This window comes from Larus michahellis, chromosome 4 (assembly GCF_964199755.1).
Source record: "Larus michahellis chromosome 4, bLarMic1.1, whole genome shotgun sequence".
NCBI lineage: Eukaryota > Metazoa > Chordata > Aves > Charadriiformes > Laridae > Larus > Larus michahellis.
In genome coordinates, this window is record NC_133899.1 from 94,432,948 (window position 1) to 94,457,653 (window position 24,706).

The following is a 24,706-nucleotide window of genomic DNA, read 5'->3' on the forward strand; positions in this document are numbered from 1 at the left end:
AGCACCTGATAATGTCTCAACTTAACCCAGAAGTGAGCTGAGGCTAAGCTCAGCCAAAGAGAGTCAAGCAACATAACTGTTTTCCCCAATTACCGTGGCAAGTCCCTGTTCCCCCGTCATACTCTGTGCTGGAGCAGACAAAACTAACCAGCCCCTCCTGCACACACTGCCCAGGAAGAGGGAAGAGCGTCTGAGGAAGGCAGTGCAGGCTCGGGAGCGGGTGGAACAAATGGAAGAAGAGAAGAAAAAGCGGATGGAGCAGAAGATTTTACAGAATGATGATAAGGTAAGAAGGCTGTCCAAGCTTCGGACCACTCAGTACAGTGACATTTTCTCCCTGACTGTGACACCAAAAGGGTGCAGACAGGCCACTGGCATGATCCATGCAAGCACAGGGTTGCTGCTGATGGTGACTAATCAGGTGGTGGGTAAGTCTACATCAGAGACACTGAAATTCTGTCTAACAAGAGCAGGCTTTTGTTCTCCACACCTCTGCAGTGGTTCTTAACATTCCTGTTCTGACATGCAGTGCCTATGGTGCTCTGCGTTCAAGGAATGTGGCAGCATCCCTTGACTGTCCTGTGAGCAGGCGCTGCAGATGAGGCAGCTTTGCTCAGCTTACAGTGCCCTCAGTGAGCTGTTCGTGCAAAACGTTACAGACAGCAAAGCCACGGTGCTTGCAGGGGCTTGCAAAGACACGGTGGGACAGAATAGCTACCAGGCATGCTCGTGACTACTATACTTGGCTGTGTGTGTATTTGTATCATGTTTGTGTTTTAAAGCCTTGTCTGGCCCTCTCATGAGGACAAGTAGAAGATGAAGAGCATGCTAGGATGGGCCATTGATGGCTGCGTGCAGACAATGGTGCTGCTTTTGTACAACCGTGCAGATTCTGTGGGATTGAGGGAGGCTTTGCCTGGCTGACCTGCAGCCTCTGGGAGAAGGAGGGTTGCTCATTTTGGGGGGATGACCTTTGGAAAGGCTCAGCCTGAGGAAATAAACAAATTGCGCTCCTTTCAGCCTTTCCCAAAACCTGAGTGGCCAAAAGCACACCCAGCCTGGGCTAGTCTGCTGCTGTGGACACGCTGGTGCTTCTACTGGGACAGGGGGCTCAGGTGAAGGACCCGTGTCGCTGGGGCTCAGTCAGCTTTCACAGCCCCACTTCATACTGCAGTGCAGTTAGTCGACAGCAGCACTGCAGGCAAAGCGGGACCCGGATGCTAGATCCCCGTGTTCTGCAGAGAATCGCAAGACAGAGGCATGTATTTTGGGGTTGTATAATGGTCTCTGTGCGCCTCTCTCCTGTCACTCCAAGCGATGGGTGTCTCTGCATATGGCCTGTGGTAAGTGGTGGACTTGCTGCTGCATGAGGCTGGCACTAAATCCAGTGCACATGTGCCGCTTGTCGGGTGTGGGGCTCTCAGTCGCACTAGGACCTGGAATATCACAGACTTCCAAAGCATTCCCTGTCCTCCATTTGGACAAGGCTGTGAGGTGGCCTCGGGGGCGGTGGAGCAGACACCTGTGGCTTTCTCAGGTGCGCCTCTCACAAGTGCGGGAAGAGAAAGTGGCAGAGGAGCGGAGCAAGAAAAAACTGTCCAAGAAGCATGGGGAAGCTGATGCACGGAAGCAGAAAGGACTGAGGGTGGTAAGAGCAACTCTGGGTCCCTCCTGCATGTGGAAAAGGAAAGGGGTAGCAGGGAACCAGTGCACTGTGTTGGCTGGTGGGACGGGGAAAGATTACTGCCTCTGCTGCTGCAGGGATTTTGGGGTCCCCGGTGCAAGATTTCTGTTCAGACAATTGATGCTGGGTTTGAACACAAGGGTACCTGTGGGGACAGGAGGGAGGGACTGCCCAACTGGTGGGCAGGCCACAGGTTGTCTCAGAGCGTTTGCTTCTTATCCTCCCATCTTCTCCCACTTGAGCTGGAGGGTTACAAGGGTTTTCTTCTTTCTTCTTCAGGAGGAAGATGAATTTGAGCAGCAAGAACCACTGCAGAAAAGGAGAGGGGATGAAGTGAATGAAAAAGGAAAGAAAGTCTTGGAACTGAAAAATCTTGTGGAGCGGCAGCAGGTGGAACAAGTGAAGGAGAGGTATTAGCTTGTTTCTGTCCTGGAGGGGGAGACTTGGCAACAGGCGTGGTGAAGCTGTAAACATAGATAGTATTGCTGAAACTGGGAGACTGGTGTGAGTGTCAGGCTGTCCCGAGGGTTTGGGATGCTGAAGCAAAAGGCTGTAAGAATGCTTGGTGGGGGCAGGGAGGTGGACATGCTTTCCTCTATTACTAAATCCTAGGGTTTTTTTCCCCAGGGATCACAAACAGCAAGGAAAAGAGAAGGCTCCCCAACCACAGCTGGAGTCAGCAGTGTTTGCTGAGAAAAACATAAAGGTGGGGAGTTGAAGCAGTCTTGGAACAACTTCTCTGTTATAAACTAGCATGGCATAGGATACAGACTTATTTTAACATCAGAATTGTTTCCAAGTGCTGTGTTTCTGTTTAAGGTTTTAACGTTTGCTATTATGATATTTAGAGAAACAAATGCAATAAAAAAACCAATGACAAGCCAAACATGTCATTGTAAGGAGCCGGGGCTTGTGTAAGAATAAGCCAACTCTGTTGCTGAAGCTGGGGTTGACTGTTTTCTTGTTAACAGGTGAGCCTTCTCAGCCCCATTACAAGGTGGGTGACAGCCATACAATGGCACTTTGAAGAACACCTCCAAATGGCATTCACTGATACTTAAATGAATATGGAAATTAGTAAGAGATTTATTTTTTTCCTACTACATTCACTCGCTGTATTTGGAGGATGTGATCCTCATAACAAACTTCAGGTATCATATGGCTTCATGTAACATCATTTGCATTTATACAAAGAATGTTATGGCTTAAAGTCAAGGCTGTTTGTCTCAAAATATCACGGTAACATTTTCTTTCCACTCTCTTTCTACTCTTAACATCCCTCTTTTCTTCTGCCTTCTTCCTTACTAAAAAATCAAACCCCCCAAATGCTGCTCCTCTTAAGGATAAATTCCTCCTCCTGTGTTTGCTCTTGCTGCTCTTACTCATTAGGTCTGTGACACTCAAGCTCCTATTTGTGCTATATAATCTTAATGAAGGTCTGAAATCTGCGTATGTTGCTGGCAACTGGGCTGGAGTGAGCCACAGCAAAGATCTTCCAGACAAGAGAGAAGCTGAATGTAATTCAAAGTGGCTGCAGCTCTTGCCCTCCTGTTTGCTCTTCCCTACAGAGTAGTACGGGAGAAGAAACTCCTGGGTAAAGTGGGTTGGGTTGAAAAGGAGTTTAAGCAGTGAAATGTTTTTCTCTTTATTAGGAGGAAGAGAACCCAAAGGAGCTGCACCAGCTGCCTGGGCAGGAGAAGAGAGCCAAGCCACCAGAATCCATTGCCGCGGCTTCTAATCCCTGGCTCAAGGCAGTAAAGGTGAGACCTTGTTGATCTGGATCTGAGCAAAGGCAGGAGTAGCTTTATCTTTGACTCTTGCGTTTGTTGTTTTTCTGCAGAAGAAGACACAGAGGGACTGAGGATTGTTTTGCAAGGGCCCCAGAAAAACATGGCTCGGTTCCAGAGATAGTCTGGTTGTTTTGCTTGGGTGAACACGAATGAAGAATGACTTAATTCTCGTGTTGTAACAGGAGGAAGATGGTCTGCAGAAGCCCCGGCAGCCGCTGAGAGAGGAGAAAAAAGTCAAGCAACCAGAAGCATTGACTGCTGCCTCTGGTCCACGGCTGAGCAAAACCATAAAGGTGAGCCCTGCTTCCAGCAGAGCCCTCAAATAAAATGAGTCTGTGGTGTCTAATTGGCTCCTGTGGTTTGGAGCCAGCCTGCAGATTTATTATCCATCAGTAATGGAACAGGAAATTAAATCCTCGAGTGTAGGCTGTTGGGGTTTAATGGGCATCTGTGCAGAGGATGGGGATGTCTGTCTTCTTGGGTGCTTGGCCGAGAGCTCAGCACAGTGCGAACCTGATGGAAAAAAAAAAAAACAAACCAAGTTTTTTCTTGGAAGAGATGCTGGAAGCGGCCACAGGATGGCAGCACGCCACGGGGCCTCGGCTGGGGCTGCAGCAGCCCGGTCCCGCCCGCCGGGAGCTTGGCTGGGGGGTCTCCAAAAGCCTGCTGGAATTGGAGCTGCTCGGGCCTGGTAGCCGGAGGGGTGGGGAGAAGCTGCTCGGACAGACCTGAGTGCCGCCTCTGCCGGCACACTCCCCTCTCCTGGGGCTGACTGGCTCCTCTTCTTCCTGCTGGACTTCTCCGTGCTGCCAGAGCTCTCAGGAACGAGAACCAGATCTGCCATGAGACATGTGAAAGGGTTCAAGTGGGAGAGCCCTGTGTGCAAAAGCCAAGTGCTTAGACATACATGGTGTGTTCTGAGGCTTTTCTACAAAAAAAACAGGAGGGGAAAAGGGTTAAAAGTAGTTATAAAGTCACTGAGCACAGTGACAGCTGTGTTTGTACAGATGTGTGTATGCTTCTGCATTCCCTTGACGCAAAGAGCCCTGCAGAATTAGGGTTCCTTCCCGGTTTATTCTCCGGTCAGCACCTCTAGGTGCTCCTGTACGACATCCGACTGTCAGGTCTTCTCGTCCTCCCTGCTCCTCACCACGAAGCCAGGAGGTGGCTCTGAGCTCTGGCTTGCGCTGTTCTGACCCACAGCTTCAGTGCGAAATGGAGCCCTTTTCACAGGGGGCTGTGGAAAAAAAAAAACCCAGGCTTTTTCCTGGCTGGGTTCTGGCAGGCTTTTCCTGGAAGCCGCAGCGTAGGCGAGCGGCTGTTTCAGCTCTGCAGTTTGCCATCTTGCCCCAGCACACAGTCCCGAGCCACAGCTGGGCAATCGGAGGGACCATGGTTTCAAACCAAAGTTCAGTTAAAAAAAAAGCCGAAAGGATTTGCGCACTTCTGGGTTTTACTGAAAATCTCAACTCAAGTTAGCTGTGAAGTAGGAATATTGTAGATGTTGCAGTTAATGTGTAGAGCAAAGGCTTCCCGTACACAGGGAGGTGACCTTTTTGGCTCTTCTGGTTTTTTGAACTGGGGGTGAGAGTGTGAATGATGCGTCTGCGGTAGGAAGGCAGATGTCAGCTCTTGTTTCTGGCTGCCTTCCTTTGTCAGGGAAGTCCCTTGCTCAGTGTGTGACACTGGGAATTCACCTCCAAACTTGTGGCTCAGATACTGATGAGATGCCACAACAGCATCTTGCTGTGGGATCGGAGCTGGGACCCCGGCAGGATCTGCTCGTGTGCTGGGGTTGGGATCGGAGCTGGGACCCCGGCAGGATCTGCTCGTGTGCTGGGGTTGGGATCGGAGCTGGGACCCCGGCAGGATCTGCTCGTCTGCTGGGGTTGGGATCGGAGCTGGGACCCCGGCAGGATCTGCTCGTCTGCTGGGGTTGGGATCGGAGCTGGGACCCCGGCAGGATCTGCTCGTCTGCTGGGGTTGGAGCTTTGTGGTGCCAGCAAAGGGTCAGCCTGCCCTGGCGAGGCAAGCGCTGCTGCCGGACCGTGAGGCCTCTCCCTGCGCTAATCGGCGCTGCCTCTGCTTTCAGAAATCTGTCTCCGCATCCCACCTACTGCCTCCGAAGGGCACAAAGGAATCCAGCTCCCCAAAGGTAAACGAAAACAACTACGGGATGGATCTGAACAGCGATGACTCCACAGATGATGAGAATGACCCTCGGAAGCCTATCCCTGCCTGGGCTGATGGTAGGTGCCAAGTTTGGTTCAGCTTCCTTTAATTCCTTGCCTGGGAAGCTGGTGCTTTCCAGATCCACTCAGTGCAATCTCAGCTTTGCCGGAGTGCAGTCTAGGAGCGTGTGAGACTTCGGTGGTGCTGGCCCTGCGTGGGGAGGGGGGCTGGGGCTGCTCTCCTGCGAGTGCCGTTGTGTGGAAGTCAAACAGCAGTCTCCCCTGCACGTCTTTGGATCTGGGGGCATGAAAAGAATGGTGGGGGCTCATGGCACGGAGGCAGCCTGTCCTCCTGAGGGAAGCAAGGTGTGGTGGGTTTGGGTACGTCTAGAGAGCCAAGGAACTTAAAGCAAGCACTGCCGGCAGCCTGGCGATGGGCGTGGGGCTCAAAGCTTTGCAATGAGTTGGAAAAATTAATCGCTCTCCCTGTGGAGGTCACAGCTTTTCAGGCGGGGAGGGAGAGTGACTGTCCTGCCGGCCCTAAGGGAAAGGGCACCCTAAGCAGAGCACCGAAAACTCATTGATAATGAGTCCGCTTCTCTGCTGTGCTTTGTTCCCGTAGGGTCTCAGCTTAATCAAGCCATTTTACACCAATACTATCACCCAGTGAACGTTGACCAAATCTTTGGGCTCATTCCGATCCCTAAACTGGAGGATATTTTTGGCAAGAGCAAGCCTCGATACTTCAAGCGCACGAGCTCAGCAGTTTGGCATTCGCCGCCAGGCACCACATCTACCTGTGGCCCATCTTGCAACTTCAAAAACTGAGAAATTGTCATAAAACACATTTCTTTGCAATATGGTTTATCGGTTTGTGTTTTCTTAGCATGCAGTGTATTTACAATTTTAATATCTTTTTTTTTTACAAAAATTAAAATATTTAATAAAATCCTGTTGCAATAAACACTCCGTCAGTGTTTGTCACTCTCCTTTCCCCTGCCGTGGTAGGATGATGCTTCTCGAGGGTTGAGTCGAGACTGGTGGCGGTGGTTTCTGCGAGTGAAAATGCCGGGTGTTCAAAGGCGTGATATTGCACCGTTACGTATTCCCTCAGACTGCTGGCAGGATCTTACCCAAGGAAGCAACGAAACTGCTCTAGGAAAGAGCAAATTTTTCTAATCGACCTGAGGGGTAACGTTTCCAAAACCCATCCGCTACTCTATTCATGTACCTAACAGTGCTTCTAACTGCACGTAGTTTTCCTTCAAGAATTCTTGTGACCGGTTGTTACTCTGAGACAGAATCTTTTCCCTGCAGTTAGAAAAATCCCCTCGGACAGTTTAAGCGATGTCTGAATGTCTGGTCGCTGTTCTTTTCTGCTGGAGAGATGGAGCCCGGGCTCAGTTCTTGGTTCTGTTTTTCTAGGAGACTTTAGCGTTCAGTCTTGCTTGGGCGGGGGGCAGATATTTGGAAGCTGTGGCTTGGAAAGGGGAACGGGTAAGTGATTTCCGTAGGACTGCTCGCATCACCTGGCGAGTGCTCCCCGGCCTCGTGTGCCCTGGGCATCTCCTGGTGCCTGTGGCAGCTGCTTGGAGACAGTTACTGCAGGCTGTGGCAGCCATGGGGGTCCCAGGGCCCTGCAGAGCTGTGTGGGGCCGGCTGGCCCGCGGCTGTGTCCCTTTCAGCCCTGGAGTGCTAGCCCCTGCAGCTAGCGGCATTCCAAGAGCCATTTGGCTAACCAAGCCCTGCTGGCTAGCAATGAGGAAGATACTTAAATGAAAAGGGAAAGTCCCCGAGTCGGATCCAAGTCCCACACTTGCCATAATAACGTTTTCTTCCTCTTTCTTCAGTTCCTGCCTCAGGCACTGCGGTCTGCCACAAACGTGACTGTGGCGGAGGGGCTCTGTCCCGCCTTAGGGGCTGTGATGTGTGGCTCTGGGTTCCCTTCTGCAGGTACGGGGCTACTTGCTTTGTGCGGGGATAGAGCTGTGAGCCTGCCTGGAGGAGGAGGGGCCCTGTCCCCAGCCCTGGGCTGGTGCCATAAGGTCTCCTTCCCCCTTGCCCACGGGTGCAGGCTGCCCAGAGCGGCTACAGAAACGTGGCCACGGACCCGGTCAGCACTGCCTGGGCCTGCTGGCCTCCCTTCAGAGGAGGTTTCAAGCTGGCCAGCGTGGGTTTGTGGTGGGCTTGGAGGGTTTTGAGCAGTTTAGAAGAGTTTGCAAGTGTCTTGGTGGAAAAGCCTTGCAGGCAGTTAAAGCTTGTGATGGGTCTTTGGAGCTTGGAGCTCCGCAGAGCCGGTTGGGATGAGCTTTGGGGAGGCACGGCACAGCTCGGGGTGCATGAGCGCAGCTCCAGGGCAGCCAAGGGCTGTTTAAAGCTCTCACCAGGAGCTCCCTCCTGGCTGCCCCATTGCCCCCCGATTCCTGGGTCCCCACAGCTTTTCCGTGCGTCTTGGGCCCCCTCATCGTCCCACTGGATGTCTGTGGGGCTCGCGGTGGCTCTTGCCTCCCCCTCACCAGTGCAGTAAGATCTGGGGGCGCTGACAGCGCTGTCCCCAGGCCAGCAGCAATCGCAGGGTCGGGCTGGTCCCAGGGCTCTGGTGGGACCTCGGTGTGTTCCCACCTCTCCCCTGCTCCCCACCACCTCCGTCCCAGACCCGCTGCACCCACCCCTTCCTGGCGCAGGGCGCTGCAGAGCCGATCTCAGCCGATGCGGCAGCACCCACACTTCCTCTTTCTTGGAATTGCTGGTCTTTTTGGCCTCTGGCCCTCCGGGGTTCCTCTGCGCTCCCCTGGGTGCTCTGGACCCCCTTGTGTCCCTTACAGCCAGGCAGGCTCACAGTCCTCTGGGATCTCTTGGATTCACCTGGTCTTTCCTGGTCTCCCCGGGGCGCTCTCAGCATCGCTTGGGCTCTCTTGGGATCTCCCTGGAGGTTTTTTCGCCCGTTTTTTCTGGGCTTTCTTGGACTCTCCTGATCTCTCTTGCTAGTGGCTTTCTCAGGTGCTTTCAGGGTGGCCGTGGCACCTCTGAGCTTCCTCAGTCCCTGCGGACTGCCTGGGATGCTCCTGTTGCCCGTTTCCCCAGGCTCTCCTGGTGTTCTCGGGCTCCCTTGAGCACAGGCTCCGGCTGTTCCTTGCCAGCTGGCTTCTGTCCCTCATGGTAATCCTCAAATTACCTCGTTAGGCACGGCCGTGGAGGCAATGAGTTCCGGAGCCCGGCAGAGGATGGCAGCTGGGGGCCAGGCTCCCAGCGGGACCCTGGCTGCGGAGGGTCGGGGGCTGCAGGCGGGAGGAATGGGGCCCGTCACTCAGCGCTGTGCTGGGGACGAAGGGGGTTTGTTTCATCCCTGTGCGGCACCTGCCGAACCACCGGCTCCACCAGCAGGAAGCTGCCAGGAGGGCCCTGCCCAGACTGTGGTGCTGCCGGAGTGTTCCCTGTGTGGGACGGGTCACAGACAACAGCCACCGTGGCGGACGTGGAAGTGGCCGGGCCAAGAGGTTGGTGCGGGCTGCGGAGGGCCCTGGGGGGTCTGGTCCCCTCTGCGGCCCCAGTTCGGCATCAGGCCGGTGACAGAGGCTGGGAGCTGGCACCATCCCCTCTCCTCCTCCATGCCCGGGGAGCGGAGCTGCCCGTCCTGCTGCCCGCGGGGCGCTGACGAGGGCTGTGCGCCCAGCGGGACAGGGCTACAGGGACAGTGTGTGGTCCCAGGTGTCACCTCAGCAGACACGGGGGTCTGGAGCTCGGGACCGGGGCTGAGAGTGGGAATGGGGTCACGGGGGAGGAGAACAGCATCGCTCTGACCCGGGGTGGGACCCGCGGCTGCCAACGGGTCTGTGCTTCATTAACTCAACCCTCCGCTGGGCTGCGTAACGATGCTCCTGGCGAGGGGAGAGAAACCAGAGCCTGGGGGGTCCTGGGGCATCGCTGCTGACACAGGAGCGAGTGGAAAACTCATGATGTGAAGAGATTTCTGGGAGGAGAACTTTATTGAACGTGGGTATAACACAAGCATTCTTCACAATTAACACGTGGCCAAAAAGCAGAGGGAGAAGACATTCTGGAAACCACGGGCTCAGACAGGAATGCAGAACCCTCCTCAATACACAAATCCCAGCGAGTGAGCCGTGGGTAGCGAATAAGAACCTCTGCAGCCAAGGTGTGTTTTGGGCGCTCCCAACAGCGGGGAGCAGGCAGTGAAGCTTCAGATCCATCCGTCGCCTCATCCCGGCTTCCTGCGGCCTCACTCGGGTCCTTCCCACCCCCAGGACCTTGGAGGAGATCCTGCCCAGACTTGTAAGGCACGGACACGTCCCAGTTCCAGGGGCAATTCCTGCGCTCCTCAGGAGGATCAGCCAGAGCCTGTCGGAAGGAAACGTCTCCCAGACCCCCCCATCTTCTCTTTTAGATCAGTAGGAGTTTGACCAGGTCGCTCAGCACACACACAACAGCTGGCACTGACTCCCGGGCAAACCCTTCCTCCTGAGACCAGCGCCGTACCTGAGGCTGTTCTTGGTGTAGCGATACTTGCTGTTTCCTCTACTTCTTCCTGTAGGGCTGGAATTGCATCTGAGTCTCATTCCCAATTCTTTCAATGAGGGCTGAGATACTCCCAATGGCTTTCCCTAAGTCACTCACCCCCAACCATGGGATAAACCATGGAGCGAAAGAGTGAAAAGCTTTCGGCCTTTCAGTCAAGGGAGTATTGCTTCGCTTGTACCTCTTGGGGGAAGTTCTCAGCCATAACCCTTGGTTTTCATTATCCTGCTTCTTGACTACGGTGACGTTAGGAATCATTGCAACGTACAAATTCCTGACCAACTTGGGGTAGGACTTTCAGTGCCTTTTTCCACAGAGCCAATACCAACCGCTACTTTCGGAACGCACCATCCACTCTATTCCTTAACAGGCCGCCTATAGCCAATTTCTGGAGTTCGGGAACAGTTCTCACAATTCCATACATAAACAGCTCCCGTGCAATTGATCGGTTGTTTTCCATGTAATAAAGTCTTTTCCCACCATTTATCACTGTTGTCACACCTTCACAGGCATTGGTAGGAATTCCCCACTACGTTTTGTACCTCCCATTCCTGTCCCGAGTTCTCCCCGCAGACACTCTGATCGCTGTCATTCTTTATGTATTTCCCAAATTCCGTAAAGGAGAGATTAAGAGGTATCCCTAACAAGGGAACACCTTTACTTGAATGTTCTGGGAAGTGAGTGCAGAGCCAGCCCTTTGATTTGCTCACAATCTCCATAGGCTTTTCTACGAACCTAAAACGGGTGTCGTAACTCCAGAGATTGCTGCGACTGTCCTGGTTCCCGTTACACCTGTCACCGTTGGACCTGAGAGGACGATAATACACAGCAGCGTTCGATTCATCTCTAGTCTGAAAGGAATCACTATTGGAATGTAAATGTCACAACTAATGTCCCTATAGTAATTAATATTGACATCAGAACTTCTCCTTGGATACAATGAACGTCTGTTACCGACACCAGGCCGTGTACGATTCATTTAACTCTATTTAATCGCAGCTTCAACGGTCCAGCGGGTTCTACGTGCCCCATGGGCACGGGAACCGCCGTTATTCCAATGTAATGAGTCCGTGGCCCGACTCCTTCACGCTTTACGCTGCTTTAGTGTCAGTGAAATCTGGCAAGGTCCTTCCCGCCCCCTGATGGCGTGTCCTTCCGCGGCCGCAGACACACGTGGCCTCCAGGCTTAAAAGAACGTCCTGGGAGTCCAGTTGGCCCGGGAGTCCTCAGCGAGAGTACTTGTGAAGAGAGGTGAGCCCCGTAGGTAAGGACAAAAGATAATCAGGTAACACCGTGTCACCCGGTACGTGCGTTTGGTCAGATTTCCCAGTCACATTTACATTGTGTGGCTTTCCATACAAGATTTCAGAAGGGCTCACTTTTTGACGGGATCGCGGAGCCATCCCAACCCTTAGCAATGCCAAAGGTAACGATTCTACCCATTTCCGCTGAGTCTCTTGAGGTCTCCAGGGAGTACATAGAGCCCATCTTATTTTCACTATTCTGCAAATGTCCTGCACTACTTTAGAGACAAATTGTGGTCACCGGTCAGAAGACATTCCCAATGGCATCCCAAACCTGGAATGGCTTCTTTTAACAAATGTCTGGCTACTTCCCCAGCTTGATTGGTTCGACACGGGAAAGCTTCAGGCCCTCCAGAAAGCGTACCCACCGTGGCTAGTAGGTATCAATACTGCTTATCTCATGGCGGTTCGGAAAACTCCATTTGCCAGCACTCAGCCGGTGTGACTCCTTTTCTTCCCTCTCCAGGAGAAGGCCTGGCCTGTATTTTTGGATTATTCCTATGACAGATTTTGCATTTATTAGGTATACTTTTAGCAATCAGTAACATCTTAATTCCAGATTCCACTGATGCCTCAGGTCCCGTGTGCATTTCGCGTCCATTTTGGTCGTTAATTTTCTGGTGATTGCAGGAGTAACCACGCTCTGTCCATGTGCAGTGACCCACCAGCCATTGGACTCCTCCTCACATTGGAATAATTCGGCCAATCTGCCTTCTTCCGCAGAACATTGTGGAATCTCTGCTTGTAAATCCCAGTCTGGGATTGAAGCGGCAGTCGCTGCTTCTGTAGCTGTTCTTTTTGCTGCTTCGTCTGCTCTGCGGCTGCCTCTTACCACAGCCTCCCTGACGGGCCTTGCAGTGACCCACCGCCACCTCCTTCGGCTTCTCTTCTGCCTCCAATAATTGTAAAACTTCTGGTACCGCTCGATGGTGAGAGTCCTCTTCCCTTCCGCGTAGCCCTGTAAGCACGGACTACCCCGGAAGCGTATTTAGAGTCTTTACAAACATTTACCCTCCTTCCTTCAGCCAGTTCCAAGCCGTGGTCAGGGCCATCAGCTCTGCCTCTGGGCGCAGGTGGCAGAGGGCAGAGGTGACCCCCCTCGCTCGGCTCCCGGGGCCACAGCAGCACAATCCGGCCCTTCTTCCTCCTCTGACCACAACACGACCCCCGTCTGCCAGCGGCGCCTCCGCGGCATCCCGCAGCTGCTTGCGTTTGGGCTTGGTTTTCTGCGTTCCGTAACACGTGAACTCGTGCCGGCCGAGCGTGAGCCTCGGGAATTCTCACCTGGATTTTTCCCTGTTCAAAACTGATTTGTGCTCTCGGCTGTAGCTGACAAGTCTCTTCCCGTGAGAGGTACTGGGCATTCTGGCACATGTAAGAACTCATGAACTAGCGTCTGTTTGCCAATTCTACATTTATAAAAAGGATTTTACCTATCACTGTCATAGTAAATTTACTTAAAGGTCCTTTACAACTATTTAAAACAGAGCATGTAGCTCCTATATCTACTGAAAAGCTCGTTGTTTCATTCCCCAGCTTTACTGGAGCCAGGGGCTCAGCTGGGGCGTTTTGGTGCATTTGCTCCCGGTCCCCTTCAGTCGGAATCCCCTATTCCCGCCATCGGTAAATCCGCCTCTGGGACAGAACCTGGCTGTTCGTTTCCTTGGATCCTTTTAGGCCATTCATTTCTCCAGTGCCCATATTCCCTGCAAAGGGCACGCTGATCCACACCCGGAGGCGCTCGTCCCCTCGGGGACGTTCCTCGTCCTCGACCATGAGCTGCAGCTCGTGCTTGGACAGCAGCAGCCGGAACGTTGTCCCGCTGCCTCCGACTCCTCTGCTTCTCCTTCTGCTGTTCCTTCTCCTCTCCCTCCTCCCTGCTGCCGACATTCCCGACGCCCCCATCCACTTTCTGCAGCTTTTTCTGATGAGCAGGCTGTCCCACAGACAATGGAGTAAGAGCCACCTCATCCCTCATCCTCGGGATTCAAATCCATCCGTTTCCTGGCTGGTTCACAAATCCTGGACCGAAAACGGTACTTTTACCCACACCGGCCTGTCCGCCCCAACGCCCTGCCCGAGGGGGGCTTGAATCTCCTGCGCGTCGCCCCGTCTTGTCCGCCTGCCGTGGGGCTGGGACCCCCACCCACCGCACTTCTGCCCAGCCGCACTCCTGCCCCGCCGCTGCCCATCCCCTTCCGTCACGTCCCCCTCTCCTACCATCGTTTCCCCGAGGTTCCTACCAACATTTCCACCTCTTCTTCCTCCGACACGGGCCCTTTGTGCTTATTACACCTCTTTCCCGTGCTAGGCGCCGGACCACCTCTCCTGTGAGGTTTCGTGTTGCCCCCTCCGACGCCAGCGCTGCGCTCTCTTTCCTCATCCAGCCACGTTCTTTTCTAGCGCCGTAATCGCTTCGTAAGGCGAAAGGCAAACCAACACACGGAACCTCGTCCCATTTGAACAGAGAGATATTAGCACACACCTACGGCTGCGCAGAGAAGTTTTTTCAAGTAGAAAATGACATTTTAGAAATTAAACCGCAGGACTTCCCACAGAGATGCAATTTCTGGGAAAGGAACTGTAACTTTCCTTTATCGAGCGCAGCAGGTGAATCCGCTCCCGTTACGAGCAAGGTCTAACGCCGTCGTCCAGCGCTGTAAGACGAGGTTTTTGCCCAACGCGAACGGCGGCGCTGCACGAGAACCAGAGACCGCCGCGGCCGCGGAAGGTAGTCACCCAGGGACGTACCTCCAAATGCTTCTTTCGCTGCAGCCGCCTGCGCCAGACAGCGCGGTCCAGAGCAGCACGCGTCTGTGACTTGGCTGTTACAGATTTCACAGTCCAATTAAGTAGTGTCTTAAAGATAACCCCAAAGCAGAATGTATAAATAATGTTGGGTTTGTTTTAATGTACAGGCAGGTGAGTTATCACTGAGGTCAAGGAAACCAGGAATTCCTTAGCTTTACTGTAAAGAAAGCAAATAAAAACACTTCCTTACTGCCCATTTAAAGAAAAATAAGCTGATGCTGCTTTACGTATACCCAGGGAAAATATCACCAATCCTAGCTTGAAGTAAAAAAACGTAACAGCTTTGGTAACAATTTTCTGTGCTTCTGCTATCGTCATTCAAAAGGCTTTCACATTTCACATTAGCATATTAATGCAAGATTTTTTTTAAAACCGCTACAACCACCCTCGAGCGATCCCTGCGCGGCTTAAGAATCTGGGTTTCCGAGAGAGTCGCTGGAATGCCGCATCAGCTGGCCTCTTGTTTCCTGCTCCGCTGGGTGAATACTTTCATCCTAAGAAGCTGTGCCAATCTCCGCAACTGATTTCACGAGGACACAGTAGTCGTAGTTGCACGGAGGAATACGGTGACAGCGTTATACTTCAAACTTCCCTTCGTTGGCCATTTCTCCCGGTCTTCTAAAGTGTAGGCTGGGTCACCACCAAACTTACTCCAATGGCTAGGAATGCACGCTGGGGGTGACCACCTTGGGATCCCCCCTTGGGTAGATTGTCGCTTTCCCGTGATACCAAATAACCAAAACGACGACCAAAACGGACTTGGACTCCGGGCGTCCCCGTTGCAGCGTACAAACCCCCAGATTCCGGTGCGCAGCAATCACTCACCCCGACAGTGCGTGCCGTGCCAAGGTACGACTTCATTGCAGGCAGTTACCAAAGCCAAATACCAAACCCAAATGCCCAGCGCCAAACCCAAATAGCAGGAGGGCCGACCGGAGGGCTCACCCGACCAGGGAATCGGGAGGTGTCCCTGAAAACACCCCACTGCGGCTGGATGCCCCGCGATTCCGCTGGTCCGGAGAGGCTTCGGAGAGCTTGTCCCACCTGGGTCGCCAAATTCAGCTACCAAAATCTGTAACAAAGCTGCCACTCTCTGAACCAGGTTTGTAGTTTGGCAAAGCCGACGTTAGTTTATTTGCGGTGCTGGGGGGGGTCTCTCCTCCTGTCACGCACGCCCATCAGAACGCTCTGCGTGATGTTCACGCGTGTTTTACAACACCGTTGTAGTATTAGTAGCTCCTGCCTGTATTTGGTTGGCTGGTCGGTTCCATTCGGTTACACCGTCAGGTTAGAGGTGCCACGCGTGCCCGAGGGAAGGGGCTGCACCGGGGCGAGGGGCTGCTTGGCCTGCGGGCGTGACTGTCAGTGGTACCGTGAGGGCCGTTCAGCTTCGCACACCAACAATTTTCACTTTCCTGCCGAGCCGGCTGAGCTTCTCCAAACGTGTAGATTTGTGCCGTCCTCAAGGTCCTCGTGGTTGACGTGCTTCCTCGAAGACGACACAGCACTCGCCTCCCGCGGCGAGGAGTTCTTTTCGTTAGCTCGCGCTTGATAAATTCAAGGGTAGAATCCTCATTATTCGTGGGGATACGCACCAGGCCTTTCCCCGCTGGCTGCTGGTGACGTTTCAGGGGGTTGCGTGGGTGACACTGTGCCAGCCCCGCGGGTGAGGAGCCCTCGCCGCAGCCAGCCCTGCTCCTCACATGTAGCCTATATTCAGGGTGGGTTTTCCGCATTTCAGGGCATCCAGCTTCTGCAGCGTCTCTGTGCTTAACCCGGATTTCTTCAGCCTTTGGAGAGAAGGAGAGAGGTTAAATCCACCCGCGCTATTGACTGTTGGCCTTGACATTGCACAGCCAAAAAAAAGGACAGAAAGCGGCTGGTGTGATGGTTTTTCGGAGAAGGGTGCCTGGTGCAGCCGTAACTCCATGGAAAATGCTCTCCCACCTGGTAGGGCAGGTGGGGAACCATCCCCAGACCCTTTGGAGCAGTCGTAGCTCCATGGAAAACCCTCTCCCACCTCATGGGGCAGGCAGAGAGCCGTCCCTAGACCCCATGGAGGAGCTGTAGCTCCACAGACAACACTCTCCCACCTGGTAGTGCAGGCAGGGAGCCGTCCCAAGACCCTTTGGAGCAGCCGTAACTCCACGGAAAACCCTCTCCCACCTCGCAGGGCAGGCGGGGAGCCGCGGCGCAGGGAGGCTCTGGCCATGCTGCCGGGACGATGCCCCGGGGAGCCCAAGGCCCTTACCACAGCTTCTGCAGGCAGCAGGTGGGATGCCCCAGCGCCTTGCAGAGCTGCTGCACGCTGGCGTCGCCCAGGTCGTTGTCGCTCAGGTCCAGGAACTCCAAGCTCCGGCTGGGGCTGAGCATGGCGCAGAGGTCGGCGCAGCAGGCGCCCGTGAGCCGGCTCTGCCACAGGCTGCCGGGGAGGTTCGGAGAAAGGAGACGTTTGGATGTTTCATGCACGGTCCTTCACAAAGCTTGCCTGTGCCGCCTGCCCACCCGCCCCAGGCCCTCTGGCTGCCTGCAAAGAGCTCCCAGGGAGGGACTTGCTCCAAAGCCTTGCTCCAGGCTTCTCGTGAGGTCTGAGGCTGGATGTAACCTCCCCAGGATGGGGAACGTCCCTTCAGATGGGCATGGGCAGGACTGGGCTTCCTCTTGACTGGGGAACCCCCCGATTGCCTCTCACAACCCCGAAGCATGACTGGGGAGGTCTTTAGGGAGCAAAGGTCTACGTAGGGGCATCTGAAATGTGCTGGTGGGTGGAATAACTGCGGCCGGGGCAGTGAGCGTGCTGCTGCTCCGCCTGCGAGAGCTTTAAATCCTTGTTATCTCATCTGGCATCTATCTAACAAATAAATAATTGTGTACATTTAAGCTGTTAGCACCCTGCCTGCCGAAGCTCTTGGCACCCACCCAAAGATGCTCCGCTGCCCCAGGGAGGGATGGTGGTGCCCATCTGCAGGGAGACTCATCAGGGGAGCGCAGCGAGATGGTCCCTGCAGAGCGTCCTCCCAGCCCTGAGCCCTCGAGCCCCTCACAGCTCACCTGAGGGTCTGCAGCCGGCAGGCGGGATCCCGCAGCCCCTCGCTCAGCCGCCGCATGCCGCCGTCCCCCAGCTTGTTGTCCCCCAGGTGCAGCTCGGTCAGGCAGGGGCTGGCCGGGAGCACCGCGGCGAGAGCCCCGCAGCTCGCCGCCGTGAGCCGGCACCGCCACAGCCTGCGGGGGACAGGCGGAGGAGAGGGGCACCGGTGGTCACCACCGCCCTGGAGCCCCCTGGTCTGCGGGGACAGTGCCCGCAGCCCCCGACCAGCCTTGCCCCGGGGCCAATGGGGAGGAGAGCGTCTCACCAGAGGGAACCCCCCCTGCTCTTGAGGTGCCGCGCTTTTGTATTTCCTCCCAAATTGTGTAGGTTTTGCCTCTTTGGCTCCTGCAGCTACAGGTGTGGGCGGCACCCACAGCCCCCTGAGGACACTGGCTCCTGGTGAGGGGTTTCTCGGGTCCTTCAGGACCTGGAAGCTGCCACCGGCCCCAGCAGAGGCATGTCCCCCCCCAGGGGCACTGGAGCCCCCTGCCCTTGGCTCGGCATCGCTGCCGGAGCTCAGGACTTGGAGCCGCTCCCCGAGGGAAGGGCTGCATTGCCCGGCTCCCTCCTCTCCGGCTCCAACGCCCTCCAAAGCAAAGGTGCCGCTCCGCACCCCGGTGAGCCACTGGCCCTCGGCACCTCCACCAGGCGAGCCCAGAGCCCTGGGATGTTGCCCAAGCCCTGGCAAACACCACGACTCCAATTCTACCACTCCTGCTTCTCTACAGCCTGTTCTCCTGCCTGGCTTTCTGCTACCAGTGCTTGCAGGATGGCTGAGATGGGGCTCATTCGTAGCTCCGGAGGAAAAGTGGGTAAAAAGCTCAAGCTTAAAAGCAAATGGGAAAACCAGAGCTGTCACAGCGGCGGTGGCCCTGGTGAAAGGTGGCACGTCCCCTCTGCCCCCGGGTCTTAGGATGGCAGCCCAGGAGCGCGTTACGTCCTCCGAGCACAAGGCAGTTTACTTGCTTTCTGGTTTGCCTTGTGGACATCCCGCCTGCAGCAGCCCTCGGCGCCCCCCCGCGATGCCCCCGAGCCCCTCACCGCTCACCTGAGGGTCTGCAGCCGGCAGGCGGGATCCCGCAGCCCCTCGCTCAGCCGCCGCACGCCGCCGTCCCCCAGCTCGTTGTCCCCCAGGTGCAGCTCGGTCAGGCTGGGGCTGGCCAGGAGCACCGCAGCGAGAGCCCCGCAGCTCGCCGCCGTCAGCCGGCACCGCCACAGCCTGCGGGGGACAGTGCCGGGGCTCAGCCGGGATCGGCCACGGCAGCTGCTTCCCTCCAAAACATCACCCGCTGCTTTTCGAGCCCAGGGATGCGGTCGGGCTCTTTCATCAGCGCAGCTCGGGGCGGGTGACGCGGCGCAGGCCCCTGCGCACACCCCAGAAACACCTCCCGGCAGCAAAGCCGGACGCGCCAACCCGACGCCCCGTACCAGAGCTTCTGCAGGCTGCAGCCGGGCCCCGCCAGCGCCGTGCACAGCTCCCGCACGCCGCCGTCCCCCAGGGGGTTGTCACTCAGGTCCAGCTGCGCCAGGGCGGGCAGGGAACCCAGCGCGGCGGCCAGGGCCCCGCAGCCCACGGCCGTCAGGTTGCAGCAGCCCAACCTGCGGGAGAGACGGCGGTGAGGCCGGAGGAGACCCGGCCGGTGTCCCCCGCCACAGCCTGGGCACGCAGGCGGCTCCCGCGGTGACTCTGGGGACACTGTGTCGGAAAAGCGAGGGGAGCAGCTCCCTGCCCGCTCCCCGTCCCTCTCCCGCAGGCAGCACACCGGCAGCTGCTGCTCGCTGCTCTCGGCTGCCAAGTTCTCTTGTTCGGCATCCCCGGGGGCAGGGACACTGAGAGCAGCTGGAATGCACCACAGAGTGCAAACCACAACCCAGATCTGCAAACTCTAAGGGACAAAATGCCAAAGTGCAGACACGAGGCCGCACTCGGCAGCAATCCCGCTGTGCTGGAGCATGGGAACGGCGAGGGCAGGCGCCCAGGCGTCCGCCCAACTGGGAACAAAGGTTGGGGGCAAACAGTATCGCTCGAATGCCTGAGGCCAATCTGCCTCACTGTTGAAGTTTCAGAGAGATTCCTTCTTTCAAATCTCATTGTCTGGGCTGAGCCTATATGGGGGCAAATGGAAACACCCCCAAAAAAAATATGGAGGGGAAAATGCAGACACCACTGAGGGATGGTTCATCCCCTTCCCAGAAATGGTCTGTGGGGTGAATCCACTTCGGCAATTACGTGTTTCTGCACGGTGCATGGCCAGCCCTGCCCCTGCCCGGGCACACAGGGACCCCAAAAGCCCCGCAGCTGCAGGGCAGGAGCCGGGGGAGAAGGTTCCTGGGGTGCCCACAGACACCCACAGACGGGCGAACAGCAGCAATGGCAGCACAGACCTTTCCTCCAGCTTCTCCATCTGGCCTAGGCACTGCAAACGAGTTCTCTCTCTTGCTTTCCTACAGCATCCTAGCAGTCACTCATTCATTTAAAAATGTGGAACTAAATTAAGATGGAAAAGATAATAATAAGGGTCAGGCCCTGACAAGTAGGTGTGCGATGCCTCAAGCTGTCTTTGGCAATGGCAGCATCGGTAAATGGGCCTTTCTCTTCTCCTTTTTCCTTGCTCTTCCAAGGTTTGCAAGGAGAAGTGGCACGTGGACCTGCAGCCTCCCGCAGCCGGGGACGTCCCTTACCGCAGTATCTGCAGCCGGCAGCCGCCGCACGCCAGCCCCTCGCACAGCAGCTTCACGCCACCGTCCCGCAGGTCCTCGTTCCCAGCCAGGTCCAGCTCCGCCAGGGTGGGTTTCACGCTGAGGACGGAGGCCAGAGCCCCGCAGCAGGCGCCTGTGAGCTGGCACCGATCAAACCTGCCGGAGAGACGGGGAGAGGAGCCGCGGGGCTCGGCACAGGCGCCGCTGCGAGGACACTCCGACCAGCCCCTCGCTGAGGTGGCCACCGCCGATGGTGCCCACAAGCCCACCTGGTCTCCATGGGTGGCCTCCCAGGAGACCGAGAAGGGCCTGTCCCGCCGTGGTGGCACATGGTCGCCCTCCCCGGGCAGCGAGGAGACGCGGCCGGCATGGCTGGGCTTCGCTTGTTTTCCCCTTTCACCCGGCAGAGGAGAGCGACGTACCTTAATGTCTTTAATTTGCAGCCTGATTTTTCCAAGGCTTGACAAAGCAGGTGGATGGGCGACTGCTTTCCCTCCTCTTGCTGTATTTCCCTGAAAACAAAGGAGAGTTGCATGCCATTCCTATTCCCATTCCTATTCCTACCCCTATTCCTATTCCTATCCCTACTCCTGCTCTATTCCTGTCCTAGTCTATTCCTACCCTAGTCTATTCCTTTCTTATTCTAATCCCATTCCTATCCTATTCCTATTCCTATTCCCATTCCAATTCCTATTCCTATTCCTATCCTATCCCTGTTCCCATCCTATTCTTTTCCTGTCCTATCCTATCCTATCCTATCCTATCCTATCCTATCCTATCCTATCCTATCCTATCCTATCCTGTCCTGTCCTGTCCTGTCCCTATCCCTATCCCTATCCCTATCCCTATCCCTATCCCTATCCCTATCCCTATCCCTATCCCTATTCCATTCCTATTTCTATCCCCGTTCCAACACTGGTCCTTGCCCGCCGGCTGTGTCCCTCAGTGACGGCTGTACCTGGCAGGGGACCAGCCTCACCGCGGGGCGACCGCAGCCCTTAGGGCCCTAAGGGACCGTACGCACCGACGTGCCGGCTGGGCCGGCTGCGGGCCCGCAGGGTGCTCGGGGTGGTCCCGCAGGAAGGAGCAGTGGCCCAGGTCCAGCGACTCCAGCTTGGGGAAGTGTTTTATGCTGAAGGCCAGGACAATTTGGTCGAAGCGGTTGAGGTTGATCCCTCGCAGGTACACCCCCATGAAGGGATCCAAGGCAGTCACTACAAAATGCTCGTCCTGGAGCTCGTACAGGCAGTGGCAGACCTCCATCTCACGAATCACCGCCGTCTCCTCCTCCAGAAGAGCCAGGGCCGTTTGCTGGCTCTTTTGAAGCCACACCAGTAATTCCTGCGTAATCCTGGGGGAGATTTTACAGTCCATCTCCTCCTCCAGCTCCCTCCTGCGGTCCTTGTTGAGAAGCCCAAAGAGGAACCGCACGGTCATCATGAAGTAGTTCCTGGAGTTGCCGTAGCTCTCCAGCAGCGCCTTCACCTCCCTGGTGGGACCGGCGGGGGGGTCCCGTGCCTCCCCCTCATCTTCCAGCAGGTAGAAGAGCGCTGCGAAAAACTCCTGGAAGCTGAGGTGGATGAAGCTGTAGGTGCTGACGCAGGAGATGTCCTTCTGGAAGAGGTGCTCGTTGAGCAGGAGCGGGAGGGCTTCCCGCTGGTCCAGGGCGTACCCCTGCACCTCCTTCTCCTCAAAGAGGACCTTCTGCCTCCAGACGCCGTCGGCCGCCAGGCAGCAGAGCCTCCTGAGCACCGCGGGCATGCCTTGCTTCACCGGCCCACTCAGCGACCGCAGCAGGGCCAAGAGGTAGAGGATGTAGATCCCCGTCGTTGTCTTCGGGCTTTGGGTGAGACCCCCGGCGCAGCCGAGTTGCTGCTTCATGACGGTGCAGACGATCCAGCACACAATGGGCACCAGGCACATGGTGAAGAGCATCTCGTTGCCTCTGACGAACTGGAAGGCGGCAGCCGCCTGCTCCGCGTTTTCGAAGAACTTGTGGAAATACTCCTCCCTCTCCGCCTCGTCAAAGCCCAGGATTTCGGCGTAGCGCTCACACTCCAGGCACTTGCCCAGCTTCCGCAAGGCGGCCGGCCTGGTGGTGACCAGCAGGGAGCTCTTGGGCAGGAGCCTCCGGCGGAAGAGGCTGCTCAGGATGATCTCCACCGGCCTCTGCTCGAAGGGCTGGGAGCACAGCTCGGACAGGGGCCGGTCGACGGAAAAGCGGAGCTCGTCAAAGCCATCGATGATGAACAGGAGCCTCTCCATCTGCCCCAGCATCTCAGCGAGCGGCGGAGAGCTGCCGGGGTAGCACTGGGTGATGAGGTCGGCCATGCTGGCCTGGCTGGTGAGGAGGTTGCCCTCCCGGCAGTGGATGTAGAAGACGTAGTCAAACTCCACAAACACCTTGTCGGACGCCCAGTCCAGCATGATCTTCCTGGCTGTCATCGTCTTGCCCACGCCCGCGGCCCCCAGCAGCACCACCTCCTTGGGGGTCCAGCCGTCGGGGCCGGGCTTGAAGAGGTCGCCCACCACGATGGAGGCGCTGGCCTGCTCCTTAATGATCTCCGCGTGCCTCCGCCCCATAGCCACGATCTCATGCTCCCGTTCCTCCTCGTCGCGGTGCTTGTTGACGATCACCAGCCTCGAGTACCTGGCGTTCAGGCTCACGTTATCGCCCACCCGGGCGTTTTGGTCCTTTATGCGGCTGTACGCCTGGCGTATGGCTCTTTTGTAATTCCTCTGGAAATCTGGAAGGGGGGGAGGCCACCTCAGGCTCCTGCGGACTGCAGGGTGAGCAGCGGCAGAGCCCCCCGCGCTTCTCCCCACCGACACCTACCTGGTGACGATGAACCCAGCAGAGCAGCGGGCCCCAGGGCTGCAGGAGAAAGGGGTGTCAGTGGGCAGCGCCGCTGAGCCCCCGACACCCCCAAATCCTCTTCCGCCTCCTCCTCCCTGGAGAAGCCCCCCACACCTGGCCACGGGGACCCCAACCCACCGCCCTTTCAGTAGCGTCCCCCTGGCCCCAAACACGGGCTCTTGCAGACCTGACCCCCAGGACAGGGTGCCGGGGCCTCGGGGGACACTGCACTGGCCAGGGAGCCACTCAGCCCTCCCACCTCTCTCCCTGCTTTCCCGGAGCAGGTCGGCAGCGTTGCGGAGGTGGATGCGCTCGAAGACAGCTATCGCCACATCCAGGGCAGCCTCCCCGCCGTAGAAATCCAGCATGAGGTTCTTCGTGTCCATCCAGTCAGCCTTCTCCAGCCGCCCCCTGGGAATGCAGCGCCTGCCCTGCAGGTCTCCGTGCGCCAGCGCATCCCGAAATTTTTTAAAATCTATCTGGGTGAGGTCTTCCAGGGCGTGGAGCAGCAGATCCCCGGCGGTGCCCGGGGGGATGCCCCTGCTCGGGGTGCGCTTCTTGCTGACGTACTGCCCCATGGGGAGAATCCTGGCCCCCGGCCCTGTGAGGGGGGACGAGGTTTGGGGGAACCCTCCTGCCAGGAGGCTCCCGGCCCCGCAGCCCAGCCCCGTCCCGGCCAGGCTGTCCCTGTCCCGGGGAGCTGAGCCCCCGCTGCCCCCTGCACCGCTCCCCAGGGATGGGGCTGGGCTGCCTGCAGCCAGGAACCCCCCTGCACCCCCAGACCGGCCATCTCCAACAGCATGAGCACAAGGAGCAGTGGGACAGCGGTCAAGGGGCTTGCCACCCAAGCCTCTCCAGAGCCATGTCCCACCACGTGAGCAGTGTCCCCACCGGGAAAGCGGTGGCCCTGCTGGGAAAGCAGTGGCCCCACCAGGAGAAAAATGTCCCCGCCAGGAGACCCATGCCCCACCAGGAAAGCAGTGTCCCCACTGGGAAAGCAGTGTCCCCACCAGGAAAGCAGTGTCCCCACCAGGAGAAAAATGTCCCCACCAGGAGACCCATGCCCCACCAGGAAAGCAATGTCCCCACCGGGAAAGCAGTGTCCCCACCAGGAGAGCTCTAGCCCACCAGGAGAAAAATGTCCCCACCAGGAGACCCATGGCCCACGGGAAAGCAGTGTCCCCACCAGGAGAGCTATATCCCCACCAGGAGATAAATGTCCCCACCAGCAGAGTGATGTCCCCAGCAGGAAAGCAGTGGACCTACCAGCAGAGCAGTGTCCCCACCAGAAGATCAGTGTCCCCACCAGAAGATCAATGTCCTCACCAGCCAAATACCGTCCTCACCAACAGAGCAATGTCCCCACCAGGAGTGCAGCGTCCCTGCCAGGAGGTCAGTGTCCTCACCAGGAGAGCCGTATCCCCACGAGGACATTCATGTCCCTGCCAGAAGAACCAAAGTCCCACCAGGGTCACAGCCGGGCAGCTGGCCCTGCTCCAGAGCAAGGTGAGACCCACCACATGGTGCCACCAAGCCACCGGGTTTGATGATGCATCTGGAGGCTCATCTTAGGAGCAAAATCAAGCCGGAAAGCCGCACAGGCACTCCGATTTCCCGTATGGGCAGGGTTCCGTTCTCAAAGTCTGCTGCTGTTTCCTTCCCTCTCAGGTCAAGGTTTTCAAGCTTCTCGTTCTTTCTGCGCCTCGGTTTTTTTCCTCTCCTCTTTTCTTTTCTTCTCTTCCTAGCACCAGCTCCTCCCTCCTCA

The 24,706-nt window shown here is 56.6% G+C and overlaps 2 protein-coding genes across 5 annotated transcripts in view; one reads left to right on the top strand and one right to left on the bottom strand.

Moving 5' to 3' along the window:
- The window catches only part of LOC141743124 (inner centromere protein A-like), a 17,552-nt gene extending 10,978 nt beyond the window's left edge, over positions 1 to 6,574 (top strand). The window contains exons 11-18 of the mRNA XM_074586847.1: positions 138 to 286; positions 1,538 to 1,648; positions 1,964 to 2,094; positions 2,312 to 2,390; positions 3,337 to 3,444; positions 3,657 to 3,767; positions 5,567 to 5,723; positions 6,268 to 6,574. Coding sequence (XP_074442948.1) covers positions 138 to 286; positions 1,538 to 1,648; positions 1,964 to 2,094; positions 2,312 to 2,390; positions 3,337 to 3,444; positions 3,657 to 3,767; positions 5,567 to 5,723; positions 6,268 to 6,473 — 1,052 coding nt within the window. The 3' untranslated portion in view covers positions 6,474 to 6,574. The remainder of the gene's footprint in view (positions 1 to 137; positions 287 to 1,537; positions 1,649 to 1,963; positions 2,095 to 2,311; positions 2,391 to 3,336; positions 3,445 to 3,656; positions 3,768 to 5,566; positions 5,724 to 6,267) is intronic.
- Positions 6,575 to 9,606: 3,032 nt separating this feature from the next.
- Positions 9,607 to 24,704, bottom strand: NLRP6 (NLR family pyrin domain containing 6). Of its 4 annotated transcripts, XM_074586707.1 has the most exons (11): positions 24,208 to 24,704; positions 23,201 to 23,542; positions 22,921 to 22,959; positions 21,109 to 22,831; positions 20,507 to 20,596; positions 20,067 to 20,240; positions 18,813 to 18,983; positions 18,433 to 18,603; positions 17,348 to 17,518; positions 16,548 to 16,718; positions 9,607 to 16,086 (listed from the first exon to the last, which is right to left on the bottom strand). In XM_074586707.1, the coding sequence occupies exons 2-11, from the start codon at positions 23,517 to 23,519 to the stop codon at positions 15,996 to 15,998; spliced, it is 3,120 nt and encodes a 1,039-aa protein (XP_074442808.1). In that variant the 5' UTR covers positions 23,520 to 23,542; positions 24,208 to 24,704; the 3' UTR covers positions 9,607 to 15,995. The 4 variants fall into 4 exon arrangements, with proteins under 4 accessions (XP_074442808.1, XP_074442809.1, XP_074442810.1 ...); XM_074586708.1 differs by lacking the exon at positions 18,813 to 18,983; XM_074586709.1 differs by lacking the exon at positions 17,348 to 17,518.
- Positions 24,705 to 24,706: the final 2 nt, after the last annotated feature.

What these genes read in the sequence shown, in the direction of transcription:
- NLRP6 (XM_074586707.1), bottom strand. Translation starts at nt 23,519, where the DNA reads ATGGGGCAGTACGTCAGCAAGAAGCGCACCCCGAGCAGGGGCATCCCC. An exon ending in TGCCGGCTGCAGATACTGCG is followed by an intron (nt 18,984 to 20,066) that starts GTAAGGGACGTC and finishes TCTCTCCCGCAG; the next exon opens with GTTGGGCTGCTGCAACCTGA. An exon ending in TGCAGCCTGCAGAAGCTCTG is followed by an intron (nt 18,604 to 18,812) that starts GTACGGGGCGTC and finishes TGTCCCCCGCAG; the next exon opens with GCTGTGGCGGTGCCGGCTGA.